This window comes from Periplaneta americana, chromosome 6, assembly GCF_040183065.1.
Source record: "Periplaneta americana isolate PAMFEO1 chromosome 6, P.americana_PAMFEO1_priV1, whole genome shotgun sequence".
NCBI lineage: Eukaryota > Metazoa > Arthropoda > Insecta > Blattodea > Blattidae > Periplaneta > Periplaneta americana.
In genome coordinates, this window is record NC_091122.1 from 165,966,407 (window position 1) to 165,993,499 (window position 27,093).

At 32.8% G+C, this 27,093-nt stretch overlaps 1 protein-coding gene across 4 annotated transcripts in view; it reads right to left on the bottom strand.

The window, feature by feature from the left end:
* Positions 1–5,506: 5,506 nt before the first annotated feature.
* Positions 5,507–27,093, bottom strand: part of LOC138702016 (HEAT repeat-containing protein 5B) — a 267,228-nt gene continuing 245,641 nt past the window's right edge. For all 4 annotated transcript variants that reach the window (XM_069829495.1, XM_069829494.1, XM_069829493.1 and 1 more), the window contains one exon: positions 5,507–25,879. In XM_069829495.1, the coding sequence (XP_069685596.1) occupies positions 25,703–25,879 (177 nt within the window). In that variant the 3' untranslated portion in view covers positions 5,507–25,702. The remainder of the gene's footprint in view (positions 25,880–27,093) is intronic.

The window sequence follows — 27,093 nt, forward strand, 5'->3', positions numbered from 1 at the left end:
TTGATGAAGAATTCAGTCACGTTTGTGATGTGTGCAATCGTCTTTTTATTCAAAAATATTTTTTTATTTATCATCCAACACATGTTGCAGTCCTATGCTAAACTCTGCAGCCCAATCAGACTTGAACATACTAGGGTGATCCCAGAAGTAAAGATACTGTGTATGTACTCTTATCTTCCTGAAGATGCGAGGTTGTTATTTATTGTGTTAATATTGAAAGTTATTCTGAACGATTATATATGATCTAGGGTTTTGTATGTTGATGTTTCGTTTCAAAACATAAAACTACAAAACGTATCAAGTCACCCCGTTTTACGGTACTACAGAGGTGGCAATGCTGGGAACTCATGTTTTGATTAAGATCTTGAATCGACTGCTGCAAAACAATAAACTGATTAAAAATTTATAAATCTAATTTATTTTGCAAAAAATATGTTAATTTATAAAGAATGTTGTTGAGAGAGAGAAAAAAAAAGGAAATCAAATATCGCGTTTGCATTCCTTGTCAGTGCGACAGTTTGAGGGACATCAGAGAGCCCCAATATCATACAAGATAAAGAAAATCTCTTATTTATTCTAGAAAAGAATAATTTGTTCCGAATAAAACACTTTTTAAATATTGCCTTTGGAACGAATTATTCATTAGAAAGGCATTATAAAATCAATTAAATTATAAATTACAAAGGTAATAATTCCCCTAAAAATTAATGGGAATCTCACAGTCAAGCATCTTGCTTTTTCGGGTGTGACCCAGTTATATTGTATTTATACAATAATTTGTAGTATTTGACTATGAGATTGGTAATCAATTTCGAATTTTGAAGAATATTCATATACGAGTATTACAATAGTACTGTAAAATCTTTGTTATTGTAGCCTATGTAATTTTTGCTTGAAATAAAAATCTTTGTCATTGTTAAATATTTAATAGCGCATTTTCGGAAAGCTATTGAATTAATTCCCAATATGCTCAATCAATTTGAGAGTGGAGTATATTATGATAATAAATGACGGAAATGACGGAACCAGATTAATTTTCGAATATATTAAACTTACATTTAATGTCTCTGGAGCTCTGTAACACCATTAAAATAGGTTTGGAATGGAATAAACGAACAGCATGTCCTAAACTGCGTCTCCCATCAGAATCAGCATGCAGTATAGTAGTAGGATGAAACTTTAGACATGTGGCTCCAGTTCAGGCTTAAAAACTGAAGAAGTGTTATACATGATCGGTGCCTCACTTCGCGGTATTTAAGATTAGTTTGTATACAAACAGCATGCAACTTCTTAAACAAACATTGCGTCCTGAAATAAAAAAGAACATAAAATAATTTAATATTTCGCGAAATATTCTTTATGAATTTGTTTGTATTTACTGTGGGATTTTCCTACCCTTCTGGGCTTTTACTGTTAGCTTGTTCTTTGGACTTTTTTACTTGGCATTACACTGACACATGCGAGACTTACTTGATGTGGAATCAACATAATGCTGGATCTCCACTGTGGTTAGCAGACATCTGGACTTCTCCGAGCATGTTCAGCTTTTTAGGTGTATTGTGTCCGACAGGCATTGTACAAAGTCAGAAATTGTCCTGTTTGTCTCTTGTCAATTTTATTCTCAGTGGACTGAAGAAAGAAACCGTCTATGAATGGAGTCCATTAGAGGAATTATGTTTGTAAAATTTAAAAGATATATCTTGTGTGGATTTTCACAAGAATTTACTTGTAACAAACAAATTGTGTCATCAGAGACGTACCAACAATCAGGAAATTAAACAAGGTGTACGCTTATTTATAATCTTTAGAGTTAAGTAGTAGCTTTAAATAATAATTATTGGCAATTTCGTATCAATTTTATTGTATACTAAGACTAACAATTTACGTCATTATATAAATTGCTGAAAATAAGTGTCATATAATCATGTTCTGCAACATCATGCATAGGGTGGTCTGTCGAAGTGGCATGCAACTTGAAAATGGGTCGTCACAGGTCGTCACAGTCCTGCCATCTATCCACAATATACGGAATCCGAATCACGCAAGTGAAGTGGTTATGTATTTGGATACACATACATATGTTTTATCTGTGGAAAATTCTGCTTTTTTAGATAAACTGATAAAATGTTCTGTTTTCCATTTTTTCATCTGGAAACTATAATCTCCCACCTAAGATAACACAAAACATAAGATTAAACATAATACTGAGAACAAACAAACAACAGGAATATCAGCTTCTAGTAACTTTGTTGTGTCTGATGTGAGAATTATCAATATACAGTACTACAGTACTATATCATATTTGTATTATTGTACTTGATTAGTTTAATATTTTAAAAATATTGCTATGCATACATTCCTCTATAAAAACTAGAAGGGATCATATTACTTGTCTTCATACTAAAGATAGACAATATTATTACAAGAACTACTTCCACCTATTCGCAATATTCCAACCACTGATGACACATCCTTATTTTTTCGTAAAAAAAATTGTGCACGTCACAATGCTGTTGTAGAGAGAGAGATCCCAAAATGTTGGGTACCTGCCCTTTTTTAAAAGGTAACCATTTAAAGGTTCAACCTACTGATCAGTCAATAAAAATACAATTTAATTTCTTAATTAAAGATTTTTTTTTTCTTTCTCTGAATATTAATTTTTATTATTTATGATTTATATATTTAATCGAAGTGGTTATAAATTAAAAGAGCAGCTATCTCTAACTGGGTCATTGTTAATTATTAATTTATATGATTGTACAAATGATAATTTACTGTATGTAATGAATCCCTCAAAACATTTAGTGCTGTTTCTTCCAATATGAAATATTTAAAGCTAAATTTCTTCTTCATTCATAGTTTTTTGCCCAAGGACAGGTCTTTCGCTGCAAACCCAGCATTCTTCACTACCTTCCTCTTAGGCTCCATATATTTTAATGTCTACCATCTAATATTTTCTTCTATCCCGAACTTTCCTCCCATTCACCATTCCTTCCAGTGCACCTTCCAGTAGGCAGTTTTTTCTCAGCCAGTGACCCAACCAATTTCTTTCTCTTCCTGATCAGTTTCAGCATTATTCTTTATTGAGAATACTGAATAAGCAATATATGTACAGTTCTTGAGGCTGGAAGCAAGGGAATGAAGAAAGCAACATTTTTTTGTCAGATTATTACTACCGGGTAAGGTGGGGTTACTTGAGACATCGGGGATATTTGAGCCAAATCAGGTGTTTAGATGTTTTCGTTTCTGTGATTTTTGTAATTTTTTAATTCAAATTTTGGAATTAAAGAAAAGAAAATTATGTGTGCATATTATCTCAGTGAATTAGAATATAGCTAAAGATAATAAACTACATATATACTGTACCCAAATCTATAAAATGTTATCATTTAAGGTTTTATTAACTCAAGTAACCTCATATGAAGTTTAACTTGCACCACATAGCATTTTTAAATGGGTGGCTCAAGTATACCCATTTCCTGGGTAACTTGAGCCATTAATAAAAACAATAAATAAATACATAACAATAGTGACAATGCAATAAAGCTGCTTGCCTATGGTTTGTATGTCGCAAGATTCAACATATAGGAGAGCAATGAAAGTTTCTCAAGGTATACGTTTTTTGTAGGAGTTAATGAAACTTTCTGAGGTGGTTCAAGTATCCCCAGTTTATGGTGGTATTCATTTATATGATTGTGCAAATGATAATTTACTATATGTAATGAATCCCTCAAAACATTTAGTGCTATTTCTTTCAAAGATGAAATATTTAAACTTAAGAGGCCAGTATAACATGCAGGTAGAAGTGTGACGAAATTTTTCTCTTATCAAGCAATTTTTTTGTTTGTTTGTTTTTTTTTTTTTTACCTTACTGATATATTGTACCATAAGTTTTCCTGAAAAATTTCTTCATTCCTTTCATTCATAGTTTTCTGCCCAAGGACAGGTCTTTCACTGCAAACCCAGCATTCTTCAATCTCTGATATTTTCTTCTGCACCAAACTTTTCTCCCATTCACCATTCCTTCCAGTGCATCTTTCAGTAGACAGTTTCTTCTCAGCCAGTGACCAGCCAATTTCTTTCTCTTCCTGATCAGTTTCAGCATTATTTTTTATACTGAGAATACTGATTGAGCAATACATGTACAGCTCTTGAGGCTAGAGGCAAGGGAGTGAAGAAAGAAACTTTTTTTTTTTTTTGTTAGATTACTACTGTGGAATAAAGTACAGAGACTTTTAACGGAAAATAAATCAGGGTTCGGTCTTTGGCATATTCAGTTTTTTTTTCCCGAGCATTTAGGTTTATTTTGTAGTAAGTGCAAAAATTATAGAAAAGATAAAGAATGAACGAAAGAAACAATAAAACACAGAAAAAAATGGACGAAAGAAAAAGGCAGAAAGGAAAAAAAGTGAAATAAATGAAAAGGATGAAAAAGAAAATGAAATAAGGAAAACAAGGGCAAGGAGAAAAAACGAAGAAAGAAGGAGAAAAACAAATCAAGCACGAACACAAAAACAAAGAGTAAAGAGAGACAGAAAGCATCTTAACATGCGTTTTTTGTGTGAAATACATATAAAAGATCAATAATCTAAGGATAAAGTGGCGTAAGATTAAGGTCAAATTCTCACCACAATTTTGTTAGGGATTATCTTACCTATTCATACCGGTCACAACAATACCTTATTTTGCTTTTTTGAACACATGTGATTTGTTGAGGTCAAATAATGAACGTAGTTTGTTCTTTGATATTTTTTCTCTAGATATAGGATCTCATCTAATTCCTGAATGTTTGTACTTTTTTTTTTAATGTTTATATATGAATGGTGTTTAATTTAGTCACACATTTCTTGTATTTCATGAATCAAATTAATTTTATTCTTTATGAATAATATTCTGAAGAAGCAGGAAACTGCAAAAAAATAGTTTTTTTGTTTAAAATTGTCCTATTTATATCGAAATATTTCCATTTTCATATAAATAATCAAAACACATGGTTTCACTAGAAAAAAATAGTTGCTGCAAAATGGCATTATACAGAATCTACCTTGTGTAGGGAAGCCCATGGTTTTTATTTCCAAACTTGATATGCAATTCCATTTTATTGCTATACCTTAACTTCTAATCGGAAATCAAAGAAAGTAACTTATCACACTCAGTTCCATCTTTAAGTCTTAGTTACAATTATTTATTTTATACGCCTTTGGTTATAAAAATGTAATACTTACTGAATATAGTCGTAACTATAAAATACTGCAGAACTGTTTTATGAGTGTTATACACTGTTACAACACCAAATTAAATTATTCTGAGTAACATCAAGTATTATTTCTTCCTACATTACGATTTATCCCAAAAGTATACACAAGTTTTATAAGATATGTGATGATTAGGGAGCGGATTTTTATGTGCTAAAAAATTTAAATATATTTATTTTTTATGTGCTAAAAAGTACGAAAATATTTGCTAAAAATTACAAAATATTTTGTTTTAAATATAACAAAAATACGTTACTTAGCTTGAAAAAAAAAATGTTACTAGGTACTCACCAACCACACTTGAGTGCTAGTAGTTGGCCGAGAATTGCAGTGAACAACAAAGGTCATCTCCAAATTCTCCATCACAAATGCATGCCGATTATCTCTGAACGACGACTTATACTGTGAAAACGATCTTTCCACATCACAGGACGTCAGATGTGCATATTTAAAGAGAGGAATGTCACAAACACCTACACCGTCAATTTCACCTACAGGCACAACCTCCAATACTTGAGTAAATTTACACTTTTTTTTTTATATCCACTGTTTTTCCCAAACACATTCTGGAACTTGTCCCATAGTACTTGTACTTCTGAACCTGGTAGTGAGTCTAGTTTAACTTCCACGGTACGCACCTCCCTGTTTCAGACAACAGGTTTTTGGATGTTTCGAGTTTTTTTTATGGTGTCACACAAAAAGCTTAGATTTGCTAATAGGAAAGCCAAATCGTTTTTTAAACAACCATCTTTCAGTATATCTTGAAGGATATCGATTGAAGAAGCCCGATAACAGGAATCACAACAAGATATATTGCCTTACTTGATAGACATGAGCGAGAGGTGAGAGATTTGTTTAAATTAAATAATGTTCATGCCCGAGGTCTTATCTGTTGTGTTTCACAAAGCGTGGAATGAAATTATCTTCAGCAACAATAAACATTCCTAATTATGTGTTGCAAGATCTCTCCTCCTTGCCCATGTTAATTTATTCTCTACCAATAACACTGATATGCTGCATAGCAGTTCTCAGAACTTGAGGCGATACTATTACGGAAATGGATACACCACACAGCGCTTAGAAACACGAATCAACCAAGAATTCTTAAAAAATATAACGTACTTCTGAGTGATATAATTGATATAGTTTTAAAATATTTAAAAGTTCTCGTAAAAAAATTATTTAAGTAAAAAATCTCCAAGATTTATGTATTTATAATACATTTCCTGAAAATATGTATTTACATAATTTTTTTGTGAAAATATGTGTTTTTATGTGAAATTAATTTCGGGTTTTAAACTTGAAACTTCATGTTCGGAATATTTAACTTTGTTAATTGTGTTTTATCACACGCAAAAAGAATATTTAATTACATAAGAATCCGCTCCTTAGTGATGATTAAGATGAAGGATGTTATTAATGAATTAATGAGTAATTCATCGGTTTATTTTTTATTCAATTTCTATAATTAACAGTCACCAACAGGGAGAGAGGAAGGCTTTGACTATTTAAGGAAGAGCGGATAACATTTACTATGAATCAAACCTGCAGGTCTCACAATTCACAAACTGGTCGCTACAAATTTCGTCAAGTTCTAAACTTAATATTTAACTAAGTTCGTAACTATATAGTGACTTCACTTTTTGTGCCATTTAATAAAATGCAAGTGCAGTAACTAAGGAGAACAACACATACTAGCACTGAATGCATTATAGACATAAAATTCAGAATTTTTTACAAAACTAAGGAATCAGAATATTCTCGCGGTAGACTATTAAATGTTTTTCATTGTAAACCAGTACTGCCATTATGCCACGGGCTCCCATTTAGAAGTGAAGTCAATATACGGAATGTCCCTAAGAAATGTACACACACTTTATTGCTGTGACTCTTTAAAATAAAATAAATATACAGGGTGATTCAAGAAATTCTCCCCCGGTTTATGGAGGTGATTCCTGAGGTTATTTGGAACAAAAAATGTAAATAAATTAATGGGATCACATTCATAATTACGGAGTTACAACACATTTTCGAAATGCGTTATAGTGAATGGAGCACTAGGCATGTTTGTTGCCATAATTACTTGCACCCTTAGATTACTGCATCTGGGAGTGGATGAAAGACATCGTGTATCAGGTTAAGGTACAAACATGCAAAGAGTTGCTTCAACGCATTCTGTATGCCGCGACGACAATAAGGAACAAATGTATGTAACTACAAAATGTTACACATATGGTTCACCTATGGAGGCTGCTGGCTTGAAATTCAGGAAGGCATTTTCGAAAATGTGATTTAAATCCGCTCTAAATGGAGAGTGATACATAAAAAATCAATTACACCGTTTTGCATTTCAGAACTTATTTTCTGTTGTTTTCAATCTGATAGGCGATTCTAAACGGATTTTTTGTGCTGAATTCGAAAATAATCTCCATTTTTCCCCAACACGTCAGGTTTTCAGACAATTCATGAATAACTAGAAATGAAATTATAGCTTTGTGAAACGTCATAAAAATTATTTTCAACAAGAATTTTGTGATAAAAACTAGGCCACAATTTGCTATTTGTCGCTAATTAATCATTAATTAATAATTATAAGCACTTTCATACCCTTACCTCAATATTGCACTTCAAATTTTGTCCTCCTTTACCTCCTTGCATGTTATTCAGAGCAGTCCCTTTTTAACATCCAGCAATAGTCCGCAATGTTTCCATTATGAAGCAAAACACGTTTAAGACTTTTCTGAGAAGGATCTATGAAGAACCTCCACTCTTTGGAATTATAGTTCATGTTATAAAATTTTTAAGATGGCAAGGATGTCTTAGAAATACACTAAATTTTCTTCTTCAGCAAAAAAAGGGACAAGTTCCTTCTGACGATGCCAGTACCATGAAAAATATGTACCTTTAGCCAATACTTTCTTTTCTTTTAACCTAGAACCTCATAGTTCTGCTGATTCTTTAGGCAAATTTAAATCCCTCACTAAATCATTAAGCTCACTTTGATTAAAACATCTATCATCATCAGTATTGCCTGGTTCATAAGTATGATCCACTGGAGATTCAGTTTCAGTGCTTCTGGATCCATATGGCAGTGTATCTGGTTCAGGGGGTAGTGGAACGGGAATATCAGGACCATAAGGTATGGGCCGAATGGCAGAGGGAATGTAGGTTCCCTCCAAATCATAGGGATATTAAAGGGCAATGACTTCCTTTTTCCATTTTTCCAACTCCTCAACTCTTCAACACAACTACGACATACTTTATGGGGGCACCAGGATTTGTCCTGGTCTCCTAACTTAATGCCAAAGCCAAAATATTGAAAGTAAGTATTTTTTACAAAAGCTGTTATATTCTGTCTCTGTTTTACTAACGTATATGACCCACGTATATAACAAACAAATTTGGATCATTTACACAACCACGTTTCGACATTTCTAGAAACAACACTATTAAGTTGTACTATCGCAGAAAAATGAGGACTCACACACTTCACTTTTATATGATAACCAACAACACAAAACTGAACCTCTAATTTTAAAACAACTTTTTAAAGGAGATAGGTTTATTATATCAGTAACTCACACACTTCACTTTTATACGACAACCAACAACACAAAACTGAACCTCTAATTTTAAAAAAACTTTTTAAAGGAGATAGGTTTATTATATCAGTAAGGAAATCTGTAGCCTCATAAGCTGGATTGCACTTCCATAAATAAATATATTTACACGGACCCTATATCATTTCTCTAATTCATTGTTAGTTTTAATAGCAATCTCTAAGAGTAAATATTTCCTTCATAATTTGTATGACCTGAGACACTAAACATTTCAACTTCCTGTTTATAGATAACGTTGGGTGCAGACAGATAAAAATCTCCAAGAATAAACAAGGGATGTCTTAACCTCGGTTCATTTTAGGGGGAAGGGTACAATTTTGTACATCCCCTAAGGGCGGATACTGTCAGTAGATTTGAATAAATATCAAATACAAACATAATAAAATATATTATGATACATTTTAAGTAATAAAGTTTATATTATGAGCTGTCGAGCCTTTTTAACAAACGACAAGCACACTGTAATATTACTATATTACGAAAAATATTGAAAACATAAAATTTTTAATTGCAAAAAATTCTGACGTGGTACGCGAAAACGAATTTCATTTTTGCAATCAGTGTGAAATTGTGAATCAGAAACGCTAATTTATTTCAAAACAACAAAATCCATGCAGAACGGTGTTATTTATACCTATTTTAATTTTTTTTCATTAGTGAAATCCTGAAATAAAAGTTTTTTCCTGCCGTTTTCAAATTACCATAACTCCATAATTATGAATTTAATCCCATTAATATATTTTCATGTTTTGTTCCATATAATCTCAGGAATCACCACCATAAACATGGGGGAGAACTTTGTGAATCACCCTGTATATGTCAATATCTCATTACTTATGTTTATATTAAAGTTACAACAATAGGCCTACATAATGTCAACTTTAGTATAACTCCATTGTTGACAAGATGTTGATTACAATGACGAATAAAAATTGTTCCTTTTTTTAATGTAACTGGTTGATGTTCTATCTTACAGACTTTTTACTTAACATTTTCTTGAATTGTTTTTTTTTTGTATATCTGTCCATTTTATCTTTCTTTTAGATTACCAATTCTTCAATGAAACAGTTATTGATTATATATCTTTTAGTAATCAGTTAATAATATATTATTAAATTAAAATATGGTTTCAAGAAAAAGCTGTCATTATGATGTAACATATCACAGGGACCAATGTGAGTACCGTAAAACGGGGTTAATAGAAATTAATTTTTACTATTTTTTATTTCTTAGTGTGAAAGAGTATATACAATAATAAGAGTATTTATTGGTTCACTCATTATGAATGAAAACATAAATACTCTTATTATACTGTTTACTCTTTGACATTCAGAAATAAAAAATAGTAAAAATTAATTTCTATTCACCCCTGCATTCGTATTCATCCCATTTTACGGTACGAGTAAAACAGTTGAAAAGCAGAGATCGGAAAACTTCTCTGTAAGCAGGGCATATTATTCCATTAAACCAAATGTATTCATCTTTCTAGCCAAGTCATCTCTCTTGTGCTTAAAAAGTTGTTAGTATTTAACATGATGGGAGGATAATATTAAAATGGATTTGAGGGAGGTAGTATATGATGGTAGAGACTGGATTAATCTTGGACAAGATAGGGACCGATGTCGGGCTTATGTGAGGGTGGAAATGAACCTATGGTTCCTTAAAAACCATTTGTAAGTTGTAAGTATTTAATATGTGTAACAGAAAGCATACTGTACTTGGTAAAATTATTACTTACAATTCTTTGCATATCATTTAAATCCTATCAACTCAAGTTTTACAGTTCCCTAGTTGACCTACAGGTTAAATATATCCTTTACGAACCTAATATAGGCCTTCAGTATGGTAGGAAAAAAAAACAATTGTTCATGGTTCAATTTACTGGTGCCTCTTCCTGTTATGATTGATTTTATTGATTTCACAAGAGTTGAATCCGGGATGGATCCTTGCACTTACGTCATTTAGATCTTTTGTACAACCTATATGCAATTATTATCTAACTCTTATGGATGGCCTGAATGGCCTTCCTGAATCCGACACTGACAGGTGGGTCATCCTTTCTGGACTCTACAGGTAAGATCCCATTGCCCTAACCAAGAGCCTGGATCCCCGAGCCCTTATAACCTAGGTCAGCATTCGGAAACCCGTACTACAACTATATGAAATGAGGTGGAAGTGGAGGGTGTTAGTGGAATGAAAGAGGGAAACGGGAGTACCCCGAGAAAAACCCTCTCCAACGTTTGTTTTGTCCACCACAAATTTCACCCAGGCTTGACCAGAGGTCGAACCCGGGCTGCCTGGATGGAAGACCAGAAAGCTAGCACTGTAGCCACAGACGCGGCTCCTGTTATGACTACTAAGTTAAGTGAAATTATCTGGATAAGCAGGATCAGAGTTTTCCGACCCCTACTTTGAAGTATACATCAGTTTAAAGCTTATATACTGTATATATAGACAGTGTGTTAACTAATATGTGGGAAATGGATAGAGAACCTAAAAACAGGCGAAAAAGTTCATGCAAATATAGGGTACAATCAATTTCACTTTGTTTTTAAATTACAAGTACTTTTTAGTTCACACATGTTTGTTTATTACAACTTTATTTTTATATTTTTGTTCACGAAATCCACGCATAATTCTACATATAATGCTCAAAATGGCCACCATTAGTTCTAATACAGACTTCTAGCCAACACTTCATGGAGTTTTACTTATGGGGACATTTAAAATTGAAACAATGAAATTCTTCGCCAGCGTGTTCAAGAAAGATGTCGGCAGATACAACTGTCACTTGGGATGTGGTGTAGAGTAAGCCAATCCATGATATGGCGCTTAGAAACCTGTATTTTATAGATAAAGATGTAAAACTAAAGTTGTACCAGTTAATAAACAAACATGTATGAATTGAAAAGTACCTGCAATTAAAAAAACAAAGCAAAATTGACTATGTATGAGGGAAAGTAAAAAAATAACCTTAATAATTGTTTTATTAATTGAATATGTACAATAAGACTACAAAAACTTCTAGCACTTTTTAACATAGTTCCCAGTACATTTAATGCAAGTGTTCCTGTTAAACTATGTTGAAAAGTAATAAAGTGTTTGTAGTCTTATTATATTCAATTAATAAAACAATTATGAAGGTTACTTTTTGACTCTCCCTCGTACTTACATGAACTTTTCGTTTGTTTTTAGATCCTGTATCCATTCCCCAAAAGTTTCCTACATATTAGTTAACATTCTGTATATTGTTTACATGGTGATGTTGCATTGCCACATCTGCCTCGGAGCTCTCATTAACAAACTTGCAATAGGATAGTGATAACTCTAAACAGTTTTCAGAAGAGGTGAGATTTGGATTTTTTTTTTTTTTTTTTACATTTCTGACAATGGATATTCGAATCCACGATGTTTCGAAGGAATCAGTACAGTGAATTCTGCCGCTTGTAATGACCAAAATTTGTAAGGTACCCTTCTCATTCCCACCACTTTTTATTTAACATAAGACGAAAGTATAGCGAACCATCAAAACGTCGTGAATTCTTCTGCTTATAATCAGCAATGGAGAATGTCAAGTCTCACCTCTTCTGAATAATCCATCACTGTTTTATTTCTCATTCATATTCAAACAATTTTCTTTTTTTTTTTTCATATTTTTGCATCATATATATCTTATATTCCATTTTCAAGTAATCCTCATATACTGGTATAGCTTACATATTCAGTGATATTTTGAAATTCTATTTATGCTGGTCAATATACATACAATACAAGACACATATCAAATGTTACTGACAAGTAAAATGTGTTTACATTTTAGGGATATTTTATATTTTGAGAAATTTGGGACAAACTAGAAGAATGAGGATGTCATATTTAATTGATATTTCTTGTACTAATCAAATGGTAAATTCCTCTGAACTCAGTGCTCTGCATTTTCCTTATATTATTTATGTTAAGACTAGAGAGAATTCATCAGGCCATAAAAGGCGTGTTCAAAATTATTTTACTATACTTTTTATGGAACTTCAAATTCTGACTATACCTGATGGTGGCCCCAAGTCTGATCGACTCTTTCGTGTTATTTAAATGGATGACTTCTATGCTTTGTGTCTCATCGCAGGCAAAGATCATTCTTCTATTTTAACACACTGGTTAACAATAGTATGCCTCTTTTTCTATCCTACTTCACTCAGGATTTTTCTTCTATATAATATGTCTCCACTGTAATTTGGATATGCCGATATGTGGAGTAAGTTTAATCATATTTGATAATATCAATTAGTAAAATTGTGTTGCCACATCGTAATATTTTAAAACTTTCTTCTGGATACAGACCTATGATGGAGATAAGGAACAATAAATTTTTTCTACGAATTGATCAATTAGTAGGCTACAACAGAGTGAAATGATGCAGTAAATAGGCAAGTAAATCAGGCACACTTCACAGGATTCTCACAGTCTTAAAATGTTTCTTTCATATGAGTCCTATAGTTCCAAAACGTGTCTTATCCACTTTTGATGTTTTTTCACAAATTAAGAAGAAGTGTCCTGACTAGTCTACATCCCGCCATAGTCATATCCGATATCAACAACTTGCCAGCAGAAATGGACCATCTTCGTAGAACACTACAACAAAACAACTACAGCCGGAGAGACATCAACAAAGTCCTTAAACAAGCTACCACGAGAAGAAACACAATAGACTTAGACAGCAAGCAAAATCCGATAAAGAAAGCTTTTATTCCATTCTGTGGGAGCGTGTCACACAAAATAAGCAGAATCCTCCAGAAGGTAAATATCAAAACCATCCATAAACCACAGAGCAAAATCCGGAGTCATCTACGTCAGGTTAAAGACAGTCAGGGCTTAAGGACTCCAGGGATTTACAAGACTGCAGCGAAGTATACATAGGGCAGACTGGCCGCACAATAGAAGACAGAATCAAAGAGCATAAGAGGAACCTGAGGCTGTATTACCCGGAAAAATCTGCAGTGGAGCAACACAGCATAGAAAAGGAGCATAAAATACTGTTTGACCACACCAAGGTCATTAACAAATCAAGCCACTACTGGGATCGTACAATCAAGGAGGCCATAGAGATCAAGCTGGAGAAAAACAACTTTAACAGGGACGATGGACTGCAGCTCAGTCAGGCATGGACACCGGCCTTGGACCAGCTTAGGCCATCTTACAATCAAGGTCACGAAGATCACGGACCGAGGACAGCAACCGATTCCAACTGGCAGAACAGGACTCGCTGCCTGCCAAACTTCACACAGGAATCCCGGGAGGAGCGGAGCTTACGAGGAATGATAATTCCCGGCCCCAGATTGACCGATCCGCCAACCAATCCCGTATCACCTGAGACAGCCTAACATCTATATAACCTACGACTTTCTGTCCAGACACTACTTCCCTGAAGATGGCTGCAGAGATAGCAGTTGAAAGCTTGGAACATTCCAAAATTTTAACTCGGCTGATATCCCGCGAAAACATATTAGCGAATCAAGAAAAACATTTTTCCCACATTTTATGTTAAAATAAGAATTTTTTCACCTTTTAAAATAAATATCTTATAGTATACAGGTCAGGAATAGAAGCTCGTAGGTTACTTTGTTCAGTATAAGGTTTTTATTTAAGTGTTAAAATTGGAGAATGCAAGTTTTGGAAACAACATAGGCTAGTTGGATAAGGGATGATTTGGAAAAACACAAAAATCTTCAATGTAAATTAAATTTTGTATTACAAGACTTCAAATGAAAAGTTATACATTGTTAAAGAAGTAGTTTAAGGTTAACAATTAGTAAAAAACGTACAGCTTACAAAAAAAAAATTGTTATGGTAACAATGGTTATTAGAGGAGAAAAATTTGCCCCGGCGCCAGGAATCGAATCCGAATCCTTGGTTCTACGTACAAAGCGCTCTAACCACTAAGCTAAACCGAAGTTCAATCCACAGCACCGGATCGAATTCCACTACTCTAGTGATTTTCCCTTTGTGGCCTTACTCCATTTTCGACATATATTAAGTCAACTGCCATTATACAAGGAGCACACTCATTAGAGTGACTTGATGGTCGGGATTCCACAATATATTATGCACCGTTGGACGAAGAAGCAAGGACCCGGGTTCGATCCCCGGTGTTGGATTGAATTTTTCTCCTCCAATAACCATTGTTACCATAACAGATATATTCTGAAGTTCCAAAAATTAATCTTTACTTAGATTCTTCGTCCAGCAGTGCATAAAATTCTGTGGAATCCCGGCCATCAAGTCACTCAATTGAGTGCGCTCCTTGTATAATGGCAGTTGACTTAATATTATAATGTCAACATGAAGTAAGGCCACAAAGGGAAAATCACTAGAGGAGAGGGATTCAATCCGGTGCTGTGGATTGAACTTCGGCGTAACTTAGTGGTTAGAGCACTTGGTACGTAGAACCAAGGACCCGGGTTCGATCCCTGGCGCCAGAGCGAATTTTTCTCTTCTAATTACCATTGTAAAAAAAAGCTAAAAATATTCTCATAATTAGAAAGTCAATGTAAATTAAATTTTGTATTACAAGACTTCAAATCAAAAGTTATACATAGATAATGTAGTAGTTTAAGGTCAATGATTAGTTAAAAAACTGACAGCTTATTAAAAAAATTCAAAATACTCTCATAATGAAACAGTTTTCAAATGTTCTTAAGCACAATGAAGTGATTCAAAGTCTGGTTCACTATAACAGTCATCATCTTTTTCAACATTCTGGGATTCATCAGCACGATTTGCATTGAGGAGGTTTATGTAGAAAGATAATCCGGCTTGATTTTTCCATCCATCACCGAAATATTTTGTTAGAAGGTTGTTAACATCATTTAATTTTGCTTCTTTAATGATGTTCCCTTTGCGAATAACTTGAGGCGAAATATAAAAAATATTGTGCCCCTTTTTGACAACACTTCTGTGGAGTATGGAGTAGGCAAGTTATGGAACACACTTTGAAAGATAAGACACATTTTGAAACATCAACTATTTTTCTCCAATTAAATTGAGTGGGAGAAGAATTTTTTTGGAACATCATTTTGTGACAGTATATTGTGTATCGATTATAGAGTGCAGTAGTGTACTTTGAATTTTCGATTTTTCGAGATAAGAAACGTTTTGGAACTATAGAACTCATAATGTGTCATTTAGATAAGTATCTAATGGATATACAGATTAGACCGAGTCGTTTTTGGCAGTTCATTAGTATATTTCATTGCCGCATTACGTCATTTAATATATTTCAATATCTATAACATTCTAAAAAGTCAAAATCAAATATGTTTGTTTGCGTAATTACTGTTGTTTGTCCACCTTGAGGCACCAACTGTCTTTATCTTATAGTTTGATATGTAAATACAGTACTGGTACTTAAAAAAATGACGAGATAAGTTAATGTCCATTTGAAGTTACATTTATAGTAAGCAAACAATCTTTCCCAATGTTACCACATGAACAGTAACACAAAATTTATAGAGAATTAAGTTTTGTTTCAAGAATGAACACTTAAAAATTGAGAATAGTGCGTATGATGATGAAATAGATCTTCATCAGTAAAACAAATGACGACGACAGCTAAGATTAAGTTCTTTCTGACATAAAAAATATGGAAGTGATTTTACAGTAACACTAGTAATACGATACGGTGCTGAAGACGAAATTAATATAGTGCTGCACTTCGTATAATTTCCACGATTAAAAACTACAAACAACTTTTTGAAGTCCTACATTAAATTACAAATTTAACATTCGAGAGAGAAGTTAAATAAATAAATCAATTGCAATTATTGTGATTTGATCATCTTTCATAATGTAATTTTCAATATATTGTAGTAGTAAATTTTGACAAGTACTACAAGATTTTATAACTGAATGTATTTTATAGTGACAGAATAATTTAAATATGATTTGTAATATAGAAAAATTAGAAAAAACAATTTTATGTCTTAATAAACCACCTTGGAAACTGAATGCTAACTTAATATGAGGAATAATGGGAAAAGTAAGTTTGAGTTTTTTTTAACAAAATAAAAATAAAGTGAAACGACCATCTTATAATGTACGATGTATTATAAATACAATAAAATTGTCTTATTTTATTTACTATGGAAAATATCTGTAAAGTATAATAATATTAAGATAACATCAAAATTAAAAAAAATAATTAATCTTCAAAATGCTCTATATTTATATTATATAATTATCAAACATATTATATAATATGAATACTGTAATCAATGTTTTATAAAGTTCATGTTTCATGGTAATCGTCTCAGTGCATAGACTGCACTAATTTTATTATGTGTTGTATCTATGTTCACCCATACACAAGATTAATAATATTCATTTCACGAATTCGAGTTGAATATGAGCTTTTTATTATCGAACATTCTTGACAAATTTCAAACATCAATTAAAATTTCTAATTCTTGTTTGATGCGGTAATTAAAGAAAACTCTTTTTTTTTTTACTATTGAAATTAAAAGCTATAATGATTTTTGTTACATTCTTGTAGGTATTCAATATTTTCACCCATTTTTTTTAAATAATCTCATAATGAAGATTACTGGGTTCTGCGATCTTAATAATATAATATATTTTTTTGGTATATATGTTTCGTAGTGAGAATACATTATTCTGTGCCTAACTATACATAAAATTTTCAAACCTTAGTTTCAAGTCGTCTTTAAGGCAACTGTACAGTTTTTTTCCTTCTAATTTTACATCTTTGCATCATCTAATTTTAAGTTAAAGTTATTTTCGAATACGATGCAATTATGAAACTAGTATTTGGTATCAATGAATTTATCACTAATAAGAACAAAAACTTATTATTCATGTTAATTATTTGTGTCCTAGATGTAAGAGAGTTCTATGAAAGGCACAGTTAAGATCAGACACAACATAATAAAAACTTATGCCTTTCAGTAAAATTTTTATTAAACATTATTTCGTATTTTTTAAAACTATCTGTCTATTTGTTATTTGAAGCATTTAGTTAATACGAAAGGCAGTCTGTTATTTTTAAATAGTGGATAAGTAGAAATGGTTGAAACTATAAAACAATATTATTGCGTAGTTTGAAACATGTAATGAAATTAAAATTTTGAAATGTTTAAGGACTAATTACGCGTTTTATTTTGTGACATAAATTACGTAAGTTCTTTAAATATACAGAATTACAGCATATAACCGAAAAGATGTATAAATAACAGTGGCGTAGCATGAAATTTTGAGCAGGGGAAGCTAATTCAAGTTGTCTTTCATGCAATATGAGAAAATGTATTACAAAAATATAGTCTTAAAATAAATAGTAGTCAATGTCAAGTCAGCAGTCGAAGATTGGTTGGAACCTCATAAGTAACACCAATAAGGCATGACCTCAAATGGTTCGTAGTAAAATATGATTTCACGGTTTACACGTATCTCTAACAAATAGACTCGTATACGCATAACATTAGCTCACTCCCTGTCATAGAGAAATCACACTATTAACAGACAATAGATACAGTATTAGTATCATTACGTAAGTATGCATCTGTCTTTTGGTTATGTCCTTCATTGACAGCAAGGGAGTCAGTCATTTGTTTTTTAGATCACACTTTTGTTCGTACGTCAGTCTTGATAATAGAATTGTCCTAAAAAATTCAAGTAAATTGGTGTCAGGAACTGTTGTTTCACTCATTATTTATTATATTAGCCACAATGCACACTAACACTTCAACTGAACACAACTGACGAAAAGAGATAACTCGGAAACTACTTATTTTAAATGTTAAAGCTAGCTTCTTGCGAACCTTGTGACCAGGGTAGTTTAGTTAGAAAGGGATGGCAAATCTGCGGGGTGGGTTACACAGAAGAATGAGTGTAAGAAACCAGTTTGCTTGGAAGCTGGTGTGTGCAGGCTTCTTGTTTACTGCTGCATCACAAATCATCCTGAGCTGCCGCATCACAATATTTAATGCGTAAATATAAATTCTATTAAAATTAATAAATAATTTTGTCCATAGACTGCAGGTTTATTATGAAATTATTATTAACTGGGGAAGATGAGCTTTTTAGCTTACATTGACGCTACGCCACTGATAAATAAATTCACATGAATAACAGTTCCAATCCTGGAAAATACATTATAGTACGAGACAAGTTCTACATTACTGTATTTAAAATTTGTACATTATCATAACTATTACAAACGCTGCTTTCATTTAAATGTCAACTAAATGAATGAATGAAGAAAACTGCTACCTACCTAAATTAAGGGACTTTTCTTTTCATATATTAAGTTCAAATTCAAGAAAGACCACATATTAAATTATAATGGAAGAAATAAAACTTGGGTATCTACAGTTATTACTCTCAAATCAGGTATTTAGTTACCTTCTAAGATGATTTGGCTTGATATAAGAATGATGTTCCGTTAAAGGTTAACACACAAGATTGAAAGCAGAGGTTCTACATAACCTTCAATTTATATCTTACTGTAGTGCAAGAATAATTCAGAAATTACTGTAATTTGTTCACACTTATTGGTGCATTTAATCACATGTTTATTAAACAAGTTATATCACTATATAAAGTTAATATTTTATATATATTTCAAATCTCCTTGTATAATGATACTGCACTGTATTTCAAATATGAATTCTACTAGACGAACTCTTAGATGTTCATAAAAAATACAAGAATTCTCAAATATCAGTGTCTAATGTACGACATTTTTATTTTACGAGACTGAAGTCGATGGTACTGCCTATTTCTTAGTCTAAATCACATAGATACTGACAGATTTGCTGTAGGTGGTTACGAAACCCAACATACTTTTCGTAACCAGAAGGCCAAATTAAAATAAATTTAATATCACTAGTCCATGAAGGACATTAATTTTTGGCATTTATTATCATCTTATAGAAATGTGCAACCAAAAGAAGTAGTAGGTACTATACTTAACATGGTAATAACAAGTTCTTAACTGAAATAAGATTTAGTATATAATAAAATTATTTTATATATTATATTAAATTTGAATAGGTTAAACAATTAGTTACTGTAAAACTGGATAAACTTGACTTAAAAAAATGTAAATCATGATATCAGATGCACTAAATATATTTTTAAAGTTCATTATTTTTTCTCAATTTCTTAGGTCACAATTGGGGCTGATATCATGATTTAATTTTTTTTTTGTGGTCAAGTTTACCCCAGTTTACGGTATTAAAGTCCTGTTTTGGAAATATTTGGTCCAGAGATGAAAAATGTAAGCCATAAAGTTATATATACGCAATGATGAATTTCCGAAAAGGCATAAATACTTCAGTATTTGAAAACTGTCTTTATCAAAGTATAGGGTTATTCAAAAGTAAGTTACATTTTGAAATAGATATAACATTTTTAAACATTATTTAACAAAAAAAAACCGCCCTAAATAAGGGTTCGAATAGATCGGCCTACTAATCAATTCATAAAGAATAATCATTAAAACCAATTGTGTGACAATTTGAAAGGAAAAAGAAAACATTAAGATAAATGATACGAAAACATAGAAAATCATTTACAATAAAAGTTTGTTGGGTACAAATGATTACTAATTATAGCTAAGGATGATTTTAACACATGAGATCCTATGGCATCAATCGTTGCATCAGAAATGTTAAATTGTTTAAGATGATTTAAAGTTTCTCGTGGGATCATGCCACGGGCACTGAACATGAGTCCAAAAACTGTTCAATGTGTGATTTGGTATTGTGCTCCGAGATGCTGACAACAAGGCTCATATAAGACTTGTTTTTCACGACACACCTCTTGTGGCTGTTGCTCATGCATCTCAAAACGGATTGTGGGATCAAGAATGACACCCTTATCCTTATGCCAATCAATTATGATGATATCAGCACGTCTGGTAGAGCCATCAGAAGAGCCGCAACCAACCTCCTCATAAACCTCATAGGAAGCATTATGACGGATTGAAGATGCGATGAGAGAACGAACCGTATTATGTCTGTTGATTCGGAGCAATTCTCCATGATGGCAGAAACCCAAGACGTGAGGATGCGTTTCTTGCTCATCGCATCTTCTGCAACGGGTTGAGTCAAGAGTTCTACCAGGGAGAGTACGTACAGGTATTGTATTACAGTTCATCTTAATGGCTTGCGTCCACTGACTGCTCAAAAGTACCTTTTTGGTTGAGATCCACGGATTACCTTTCTTCCAGTGAGAATAGAAAACAACTCCCAAACCTTTACTTTTCAATTTGCTCCATTCATGAACAGAATCTTCACGCAAAGCTTTTCTTAGTTTTTGAGAAGAAATACGTTCAGAGCAATCCAAGGTAATTGGTAATTGTTTGAAGCAATGTTCAATTCCATTTGGAAGATTCCGAGTGGCTGCTACATGAGGGTTGTCAACGTGTAAAAGTCTTTGACAAATATTTAAATGCTGAAGATAAGCTTCCCACTAGGGTTTAAAGATTCCTAAACCTCGCAATCTTCTTGGTGCATACAACATAGCATCTGGGGTGTCAGTAGGAATTTGAATTTTTAAATCACTATCATTGACTATGTTTTAAAATGGTTTTGATTTTACAAGATCGAATTAATCTTGTTCAGTGTTATCATGAATGTAAAAGAAGTTTAACAAATGGCATACGAAAATTCAGAACAAAATACAATAAATTTACCTAAAACCTGGGCTAATACCATTCCAGCAGATTTTTGGCTGTGGAGCAGCTATTTCAAAGACAGAGTTTTTTTAACTAATCTTATATTTAACATTTAAACTGAATCCAATAAACCCCGTATCTTTATGAGTATAAGTGTGATCTTATTTTGTGTATATCTTAATTCTTAAAAAGGTTATGGCAACGTCAAAATGTAACTTACTTTTGAATAACCTTGTATATTAAAAGTGAAGACTCTTAGTTTAAAGGCTCTATATCAATGTCTGGAGGTAATTAATGATATACCCATGGAGGCTTTGTGAAGCATATATATAACAACTTCACAAATTATTAACTTGTTGCAGCAAACCTTAATTAAAAAGGAAAAGTCATAGCTGTATTTTTTGCACAACCCTGCATGTATATGTTATAAACTACTATTCAGTTCTGTTTTTAAAGCTCTTTTGTGTGACATTAAAAAAAAAGAGTGTTTTAATTAAATGTAGCTTAAAATTTTAACACTGCTGCTAATTGCCAGATCCCAGAAGTTAATAATATTTCCTGAATTTTTTTTTTTTTTTTTTACTGCCTGCTGTTGACTTATTTATATAACGGTATTTGAATTTTAGTGGTAGAGAAATGATTTTACTTTAATTATAAACAGTAGCATTCTAAATTGATAGATAACTTTCTGGTTAAATTAGCACAGATTTCACCGTAAATGTAATGAACAAATTATACGCATAAAGCTCGATTACATGCGATGAATGTTCACTACTTTATATCCATGTACTACATATGCTACATGAACCTATTTGTATATGATGGAATTCTCATCTCTTTAAAATGCAATTTTTAAGCTAGGTACTAAATTAGTTAAAACTACTCACCATGATAAAAATATATTATTTTTGAAGGTCTAAAAATATTTAGTAACTTGTACCATTCATCTTCAATTTAATTCATACTATTGTATATACCATGGTACCTTGCTGATAAGCAAAAAAAAGTACATCCATTGTGATGTAGTCTTAAACATTTAAACCATGTAGTGAAAGAAACAACACAATACAACCTCTCGGAAAATTTAAACATTTTCTTCTATTTGAAACAATCTAGTGTAACAATTTATTCGATAATGACATTATGTATAAATGGTGATAAATTAAGGTAACTAGAAGCTTGTAAATAATGACTTTAACAATTATAAATATCGGTATATTAGAATAAAATAAAGAGTAATGTACCAAAGAGTTCAATAGAAATCTTAACATGGAGAGTGATTCAAAGTCTTGCATAAATATTTGTGAAGGTTGTTCAAATAATATTACTGACTTTCTGCATTCGCAAATTATAACAAATTGTAATGTTACAATCATAACTTTATCAACAAATGTATTTTTCTACACCTGGTCAACCATAGATATAAATACTGAGAAATGTACTTTGAAAGTACCTATCAGTAATAAGATATCTTGGTTCTCATCATGCAAGTTAATTTCTTACCTGGTTTCTATGAGGTAACTACAGCTCTTACTGTGTCCACATGGCTCTGATAATGAGATAATGAATAAATAAAGTATCATTGTGCGTTATTTTATTTCAGAGGTTTATTTCCCGAGGATTTGATTTACAAAACAATAGGAGAGTCTTGCATGGTTGATTTCGTAACTTGTTGAATTAAAAAAGGAAAGTACCATTCATTTTTTGCAAGTCTGTAGGTAGCTCTTCACCTGATATTGAAGTATGAGCCGCCACTGAGCTGAAATAGAAGTTTGATTAAATTCTCAATAAAAATAGAAATAATGCTGTATATAAATTTCAATTTCTCTTGGTAAACCGTTTTCTGTGGATATTAAATTCATTATCTCATATGACAGTTTATAAAGGTAAAAGGTAAAGGTATCCCCATAACATGCCATGAAGGCACTTGGGGGGCATGGAGGTAGAGCACCATGCTTTCCATGACCTCGGCACTAGAATGAGGTGGTGTAGTCGGCACCACGCTCTGACTGCCTTTTACCCCCGGGAAAGACCCGGTACTCAATTTTATACGAGGCTGAGTGAACCTCGGGGCCGTTCTGAAAGTTTGGCAACGAGAAAAATTCCCGTCACCACCTGGGATCGAACCCCGGACCTTCCAGTCCGTAGCCAGCTGCTCTACCAACTAAGCTATATGACAGTTTATAATACAATAAAATATAAAAAATAAAACAGTTGGCTTTAATATGAATGGCATCATCATTACGTGTTTTATATTTCAGATAAAAGCCCATTAATACTTTTACTAAAATTTATTGGATGCCATTCCCAGTTTAAATGAGCTATAGATACTTTCTTCAGGCATAATGCAGACAGTGTGCATAATGGAAATAAGCAGTTAAAAATCTAATATAATGGAGTCATTTTAAAACGTTTGTTCATTAATTTTTTTCACTTCAGTTAAAACAGAGAAATAAACATTAATATGAACTGTTGATATCATCATTAATAATGAATGGTTAGTTCGATCTCTTTTGTCAAAATGAAGAAAATACCACATCAAAGCATTGAAAAAAGGAAAATACTTTCTGCTTAAAAAAATAAAGAAAAAAAAAAACCTTCTGAAGTATTTACGTATGACTTTGAATGACCATTAATATTAACATAAAGCATTGGAAAAGGAAAATACTTTCTGCTTCAAAAAAAGTAAGAAAAAAATCCTTCTGAAGTATTTACTTATGAATAATTTCAAGGGAAAAATTATTCTGGGGCCGGGTATCGAATGTGGGACCTTTGGTTGAGCGCACCAATGCTCTGCCGACTGAGCTACTCAGGAACTCTACCAGCCCCCGGCTCAATTATTCCCTTTTTGTCCACATACCTCAAGTGGGTTGAGAAGATGTCAGAGATCCAACATTGAGTGCACACTTTCTATGTGACTTAAATTGTGGTTTTCTGTTAACGAACAGTGACACATATTATACAAATCTGGCTTTAAGATATACTTCCCTGTAAAACTGACTCGAATAATAATAAATAATAAGTGTGCACTCAATGTTGGGTCTCTGACTTCTTGTCAACCCACTTGAGGTCTGTGGATACATGAAAGCCAGATTTGTATATACTTATGACTTTGAATGACCATTAAAGGTAAGCATTCACTACATCGTATCGCACTCCTCGTACGAATCGCACGCAACGGATATTTTAAGTGCAGTGCATTCACTGTAACGGCTCCACCTCATCACCTCATCGGATTCCCCTATCAGCTGTTTGAAACATGACGTCGTACAATATTGACATTACTGAAAGCAGAAGAGTTGAGGTTAGGTCTATTAATTACGTCTGTTAGCGAATAAGAATTTGTAATTGCTTCATGCGTCTTAATTGAAGAGGAAGAAACGTAAGAAATATTGGTTACATAATATATTTGCAAGAAACGACTTGATTACTGTAACGGGAACGCCTCAAATTATATAATTCTTAGCAATTTTCTACACGCGAAATAAGTTTTCCGTCTGCCATTTTGGCTCGACACTGAACATGGCACAACATAATAGTAACAGTTGAGCAATTAAAATTGATTTATTAAAGAAGGCCATGATCGCACGAATCGGAAAAGTTGCCCATCCGAGAAACGTGGACGGATTTGCTGAGAGGCGATGTGTCCGATACGATGTAGTGAACACGGTTACATAACAATTACAGCAAAAGATAGTCTTTTTCCAATCCGTGCGATTCGTCTGATGAGTGCGATATGATGTAGTGAACGCTTACCTTAATATAACATATCATATGTAATAAATAATTATAAGTTATTTAGATATAACCAAGCATAAATCTTCCTGAAATACACTAACAAGATGGAAATATGTGATTAGACAGACCAATAAACAATGAATAAATTATAACACGTGAAAGTTTACAGAAGCCAATATAAAGAAATTAAATGGTCAAAGGAGGACATTCAGCTTGAGAATTATTAACTATGATAGAAAGAAATTACTTGTACTTCTAGAAAAGTAGCTCAGTATTTGAGCTCATGTAGCGTTATCAGTTACGACTCAGGAACGTGGCAATAATGGTTTACTTTTCTAACAGAGGTATATTCTCAGTCTATATACGCAGTTTGGGGGAATTTGGTAATCTCTTCCATTAGCCTATGATGTAAAATTACTGAAATCGGTTTTAAGCTTTATAGTTGGAGTCTGTGTTGACAAAGGTTTGGCAGCAGTAGATTCCAGCTTAGCTCTCTGTTGAGCCTGCTGACTTGATCGCACAGCTGCTTCTAACTTGCTCCTCAGTTCTGTAGACTGCGACATCAAGGCTTTGAATTCCTAAACAGACCCATAATAATGTCAACATTAAACACGGGTGCAACTATACAAGTACTATTTCATAATTTCGTGAAAAAAAAGCAGAAATGCAAAGAAGCCAATATGATGACCAGAGACCGGAAGTTTGGCAGAATGCCTTTTTAAATGTATTAAATCTATCTTCATTTTGAAAGTAAATCTGTATGAATTATACCTTTGTGATTGAAACGTCACAGTTTTATGTTGCCCTTTTTTGCCTTTTTTTAAATATAAATACTAATTTACAAAATAAATGCTTTTTTTGCCTTTATTTGATTATTTATCTATTATTTATTAATTTATTATTAAAAATTATTTCTATAAGCGCTACAATGAAAGTGACTTCACCGAATGTATATTACTGTCTTTTACTCAGTTTATATTCTCTTTGCAACAATGAGTGCTGCGTGCAAAATTGTATAACAGTAATCATTTTAATTATCGCTTGTGTTTATTTGACAAGGCAACAATGAGTGCGGATCTAACGTTATTTTTAACGGTTATTTTTCTTTCAGTTTTCATTGCGATGTTGTTGCAGCTAGCTAAATATTTCATATCGCAACATATCAGTACAACCAAACACAAAAATGCACTTTCCAAGGCTACTGGGAAGAAGATATCTTTGCTTCCAACAGTAATTGCAACATTGAGTCGAAAATCTCAATTTGCATTCGACTTATGTAAAGCTTTTCTTGCTGCTGAAATCAGTTTGTGGAAAGTGTAAGGTTGTTGGTGTAGTGCAAGGTTTTTGTAATTGCCTTTTATTGCGTATTTTAGCTATTTATAATGCCTTTTTGCCTGCCTATTTTAGCTATCTATGATGCCTTTTTGCCTGCCTATTTTAATGATTCATAATGCCTAAATTTCCGGTCTCTGATGATGACTGTTCATAATGTAACCTCTGTTTCTACATAGATTGAGAAGTAATGGGGGGAACGCCGAATTTTGCGCGACAATACACAGTGGATCAGTACGCATCCAGCAGTGAGGGAGAAGGTTGTGCTGCTGTTCGTCTGCTTGTGAGTGCCATTCAAAATGAGTCCTGCAATAGAACATCCTGCCAAGTGTGAAGTGCAAACAGTGATATGATATCTGCTGGCGAAAAACTTAAAGGTGCAGGAATTCATCATTAACTTTGTTTTTGCACGATAATGCCCGCCCCCATACTGCCGCTCACACTCAGTAACTTCTTCAGC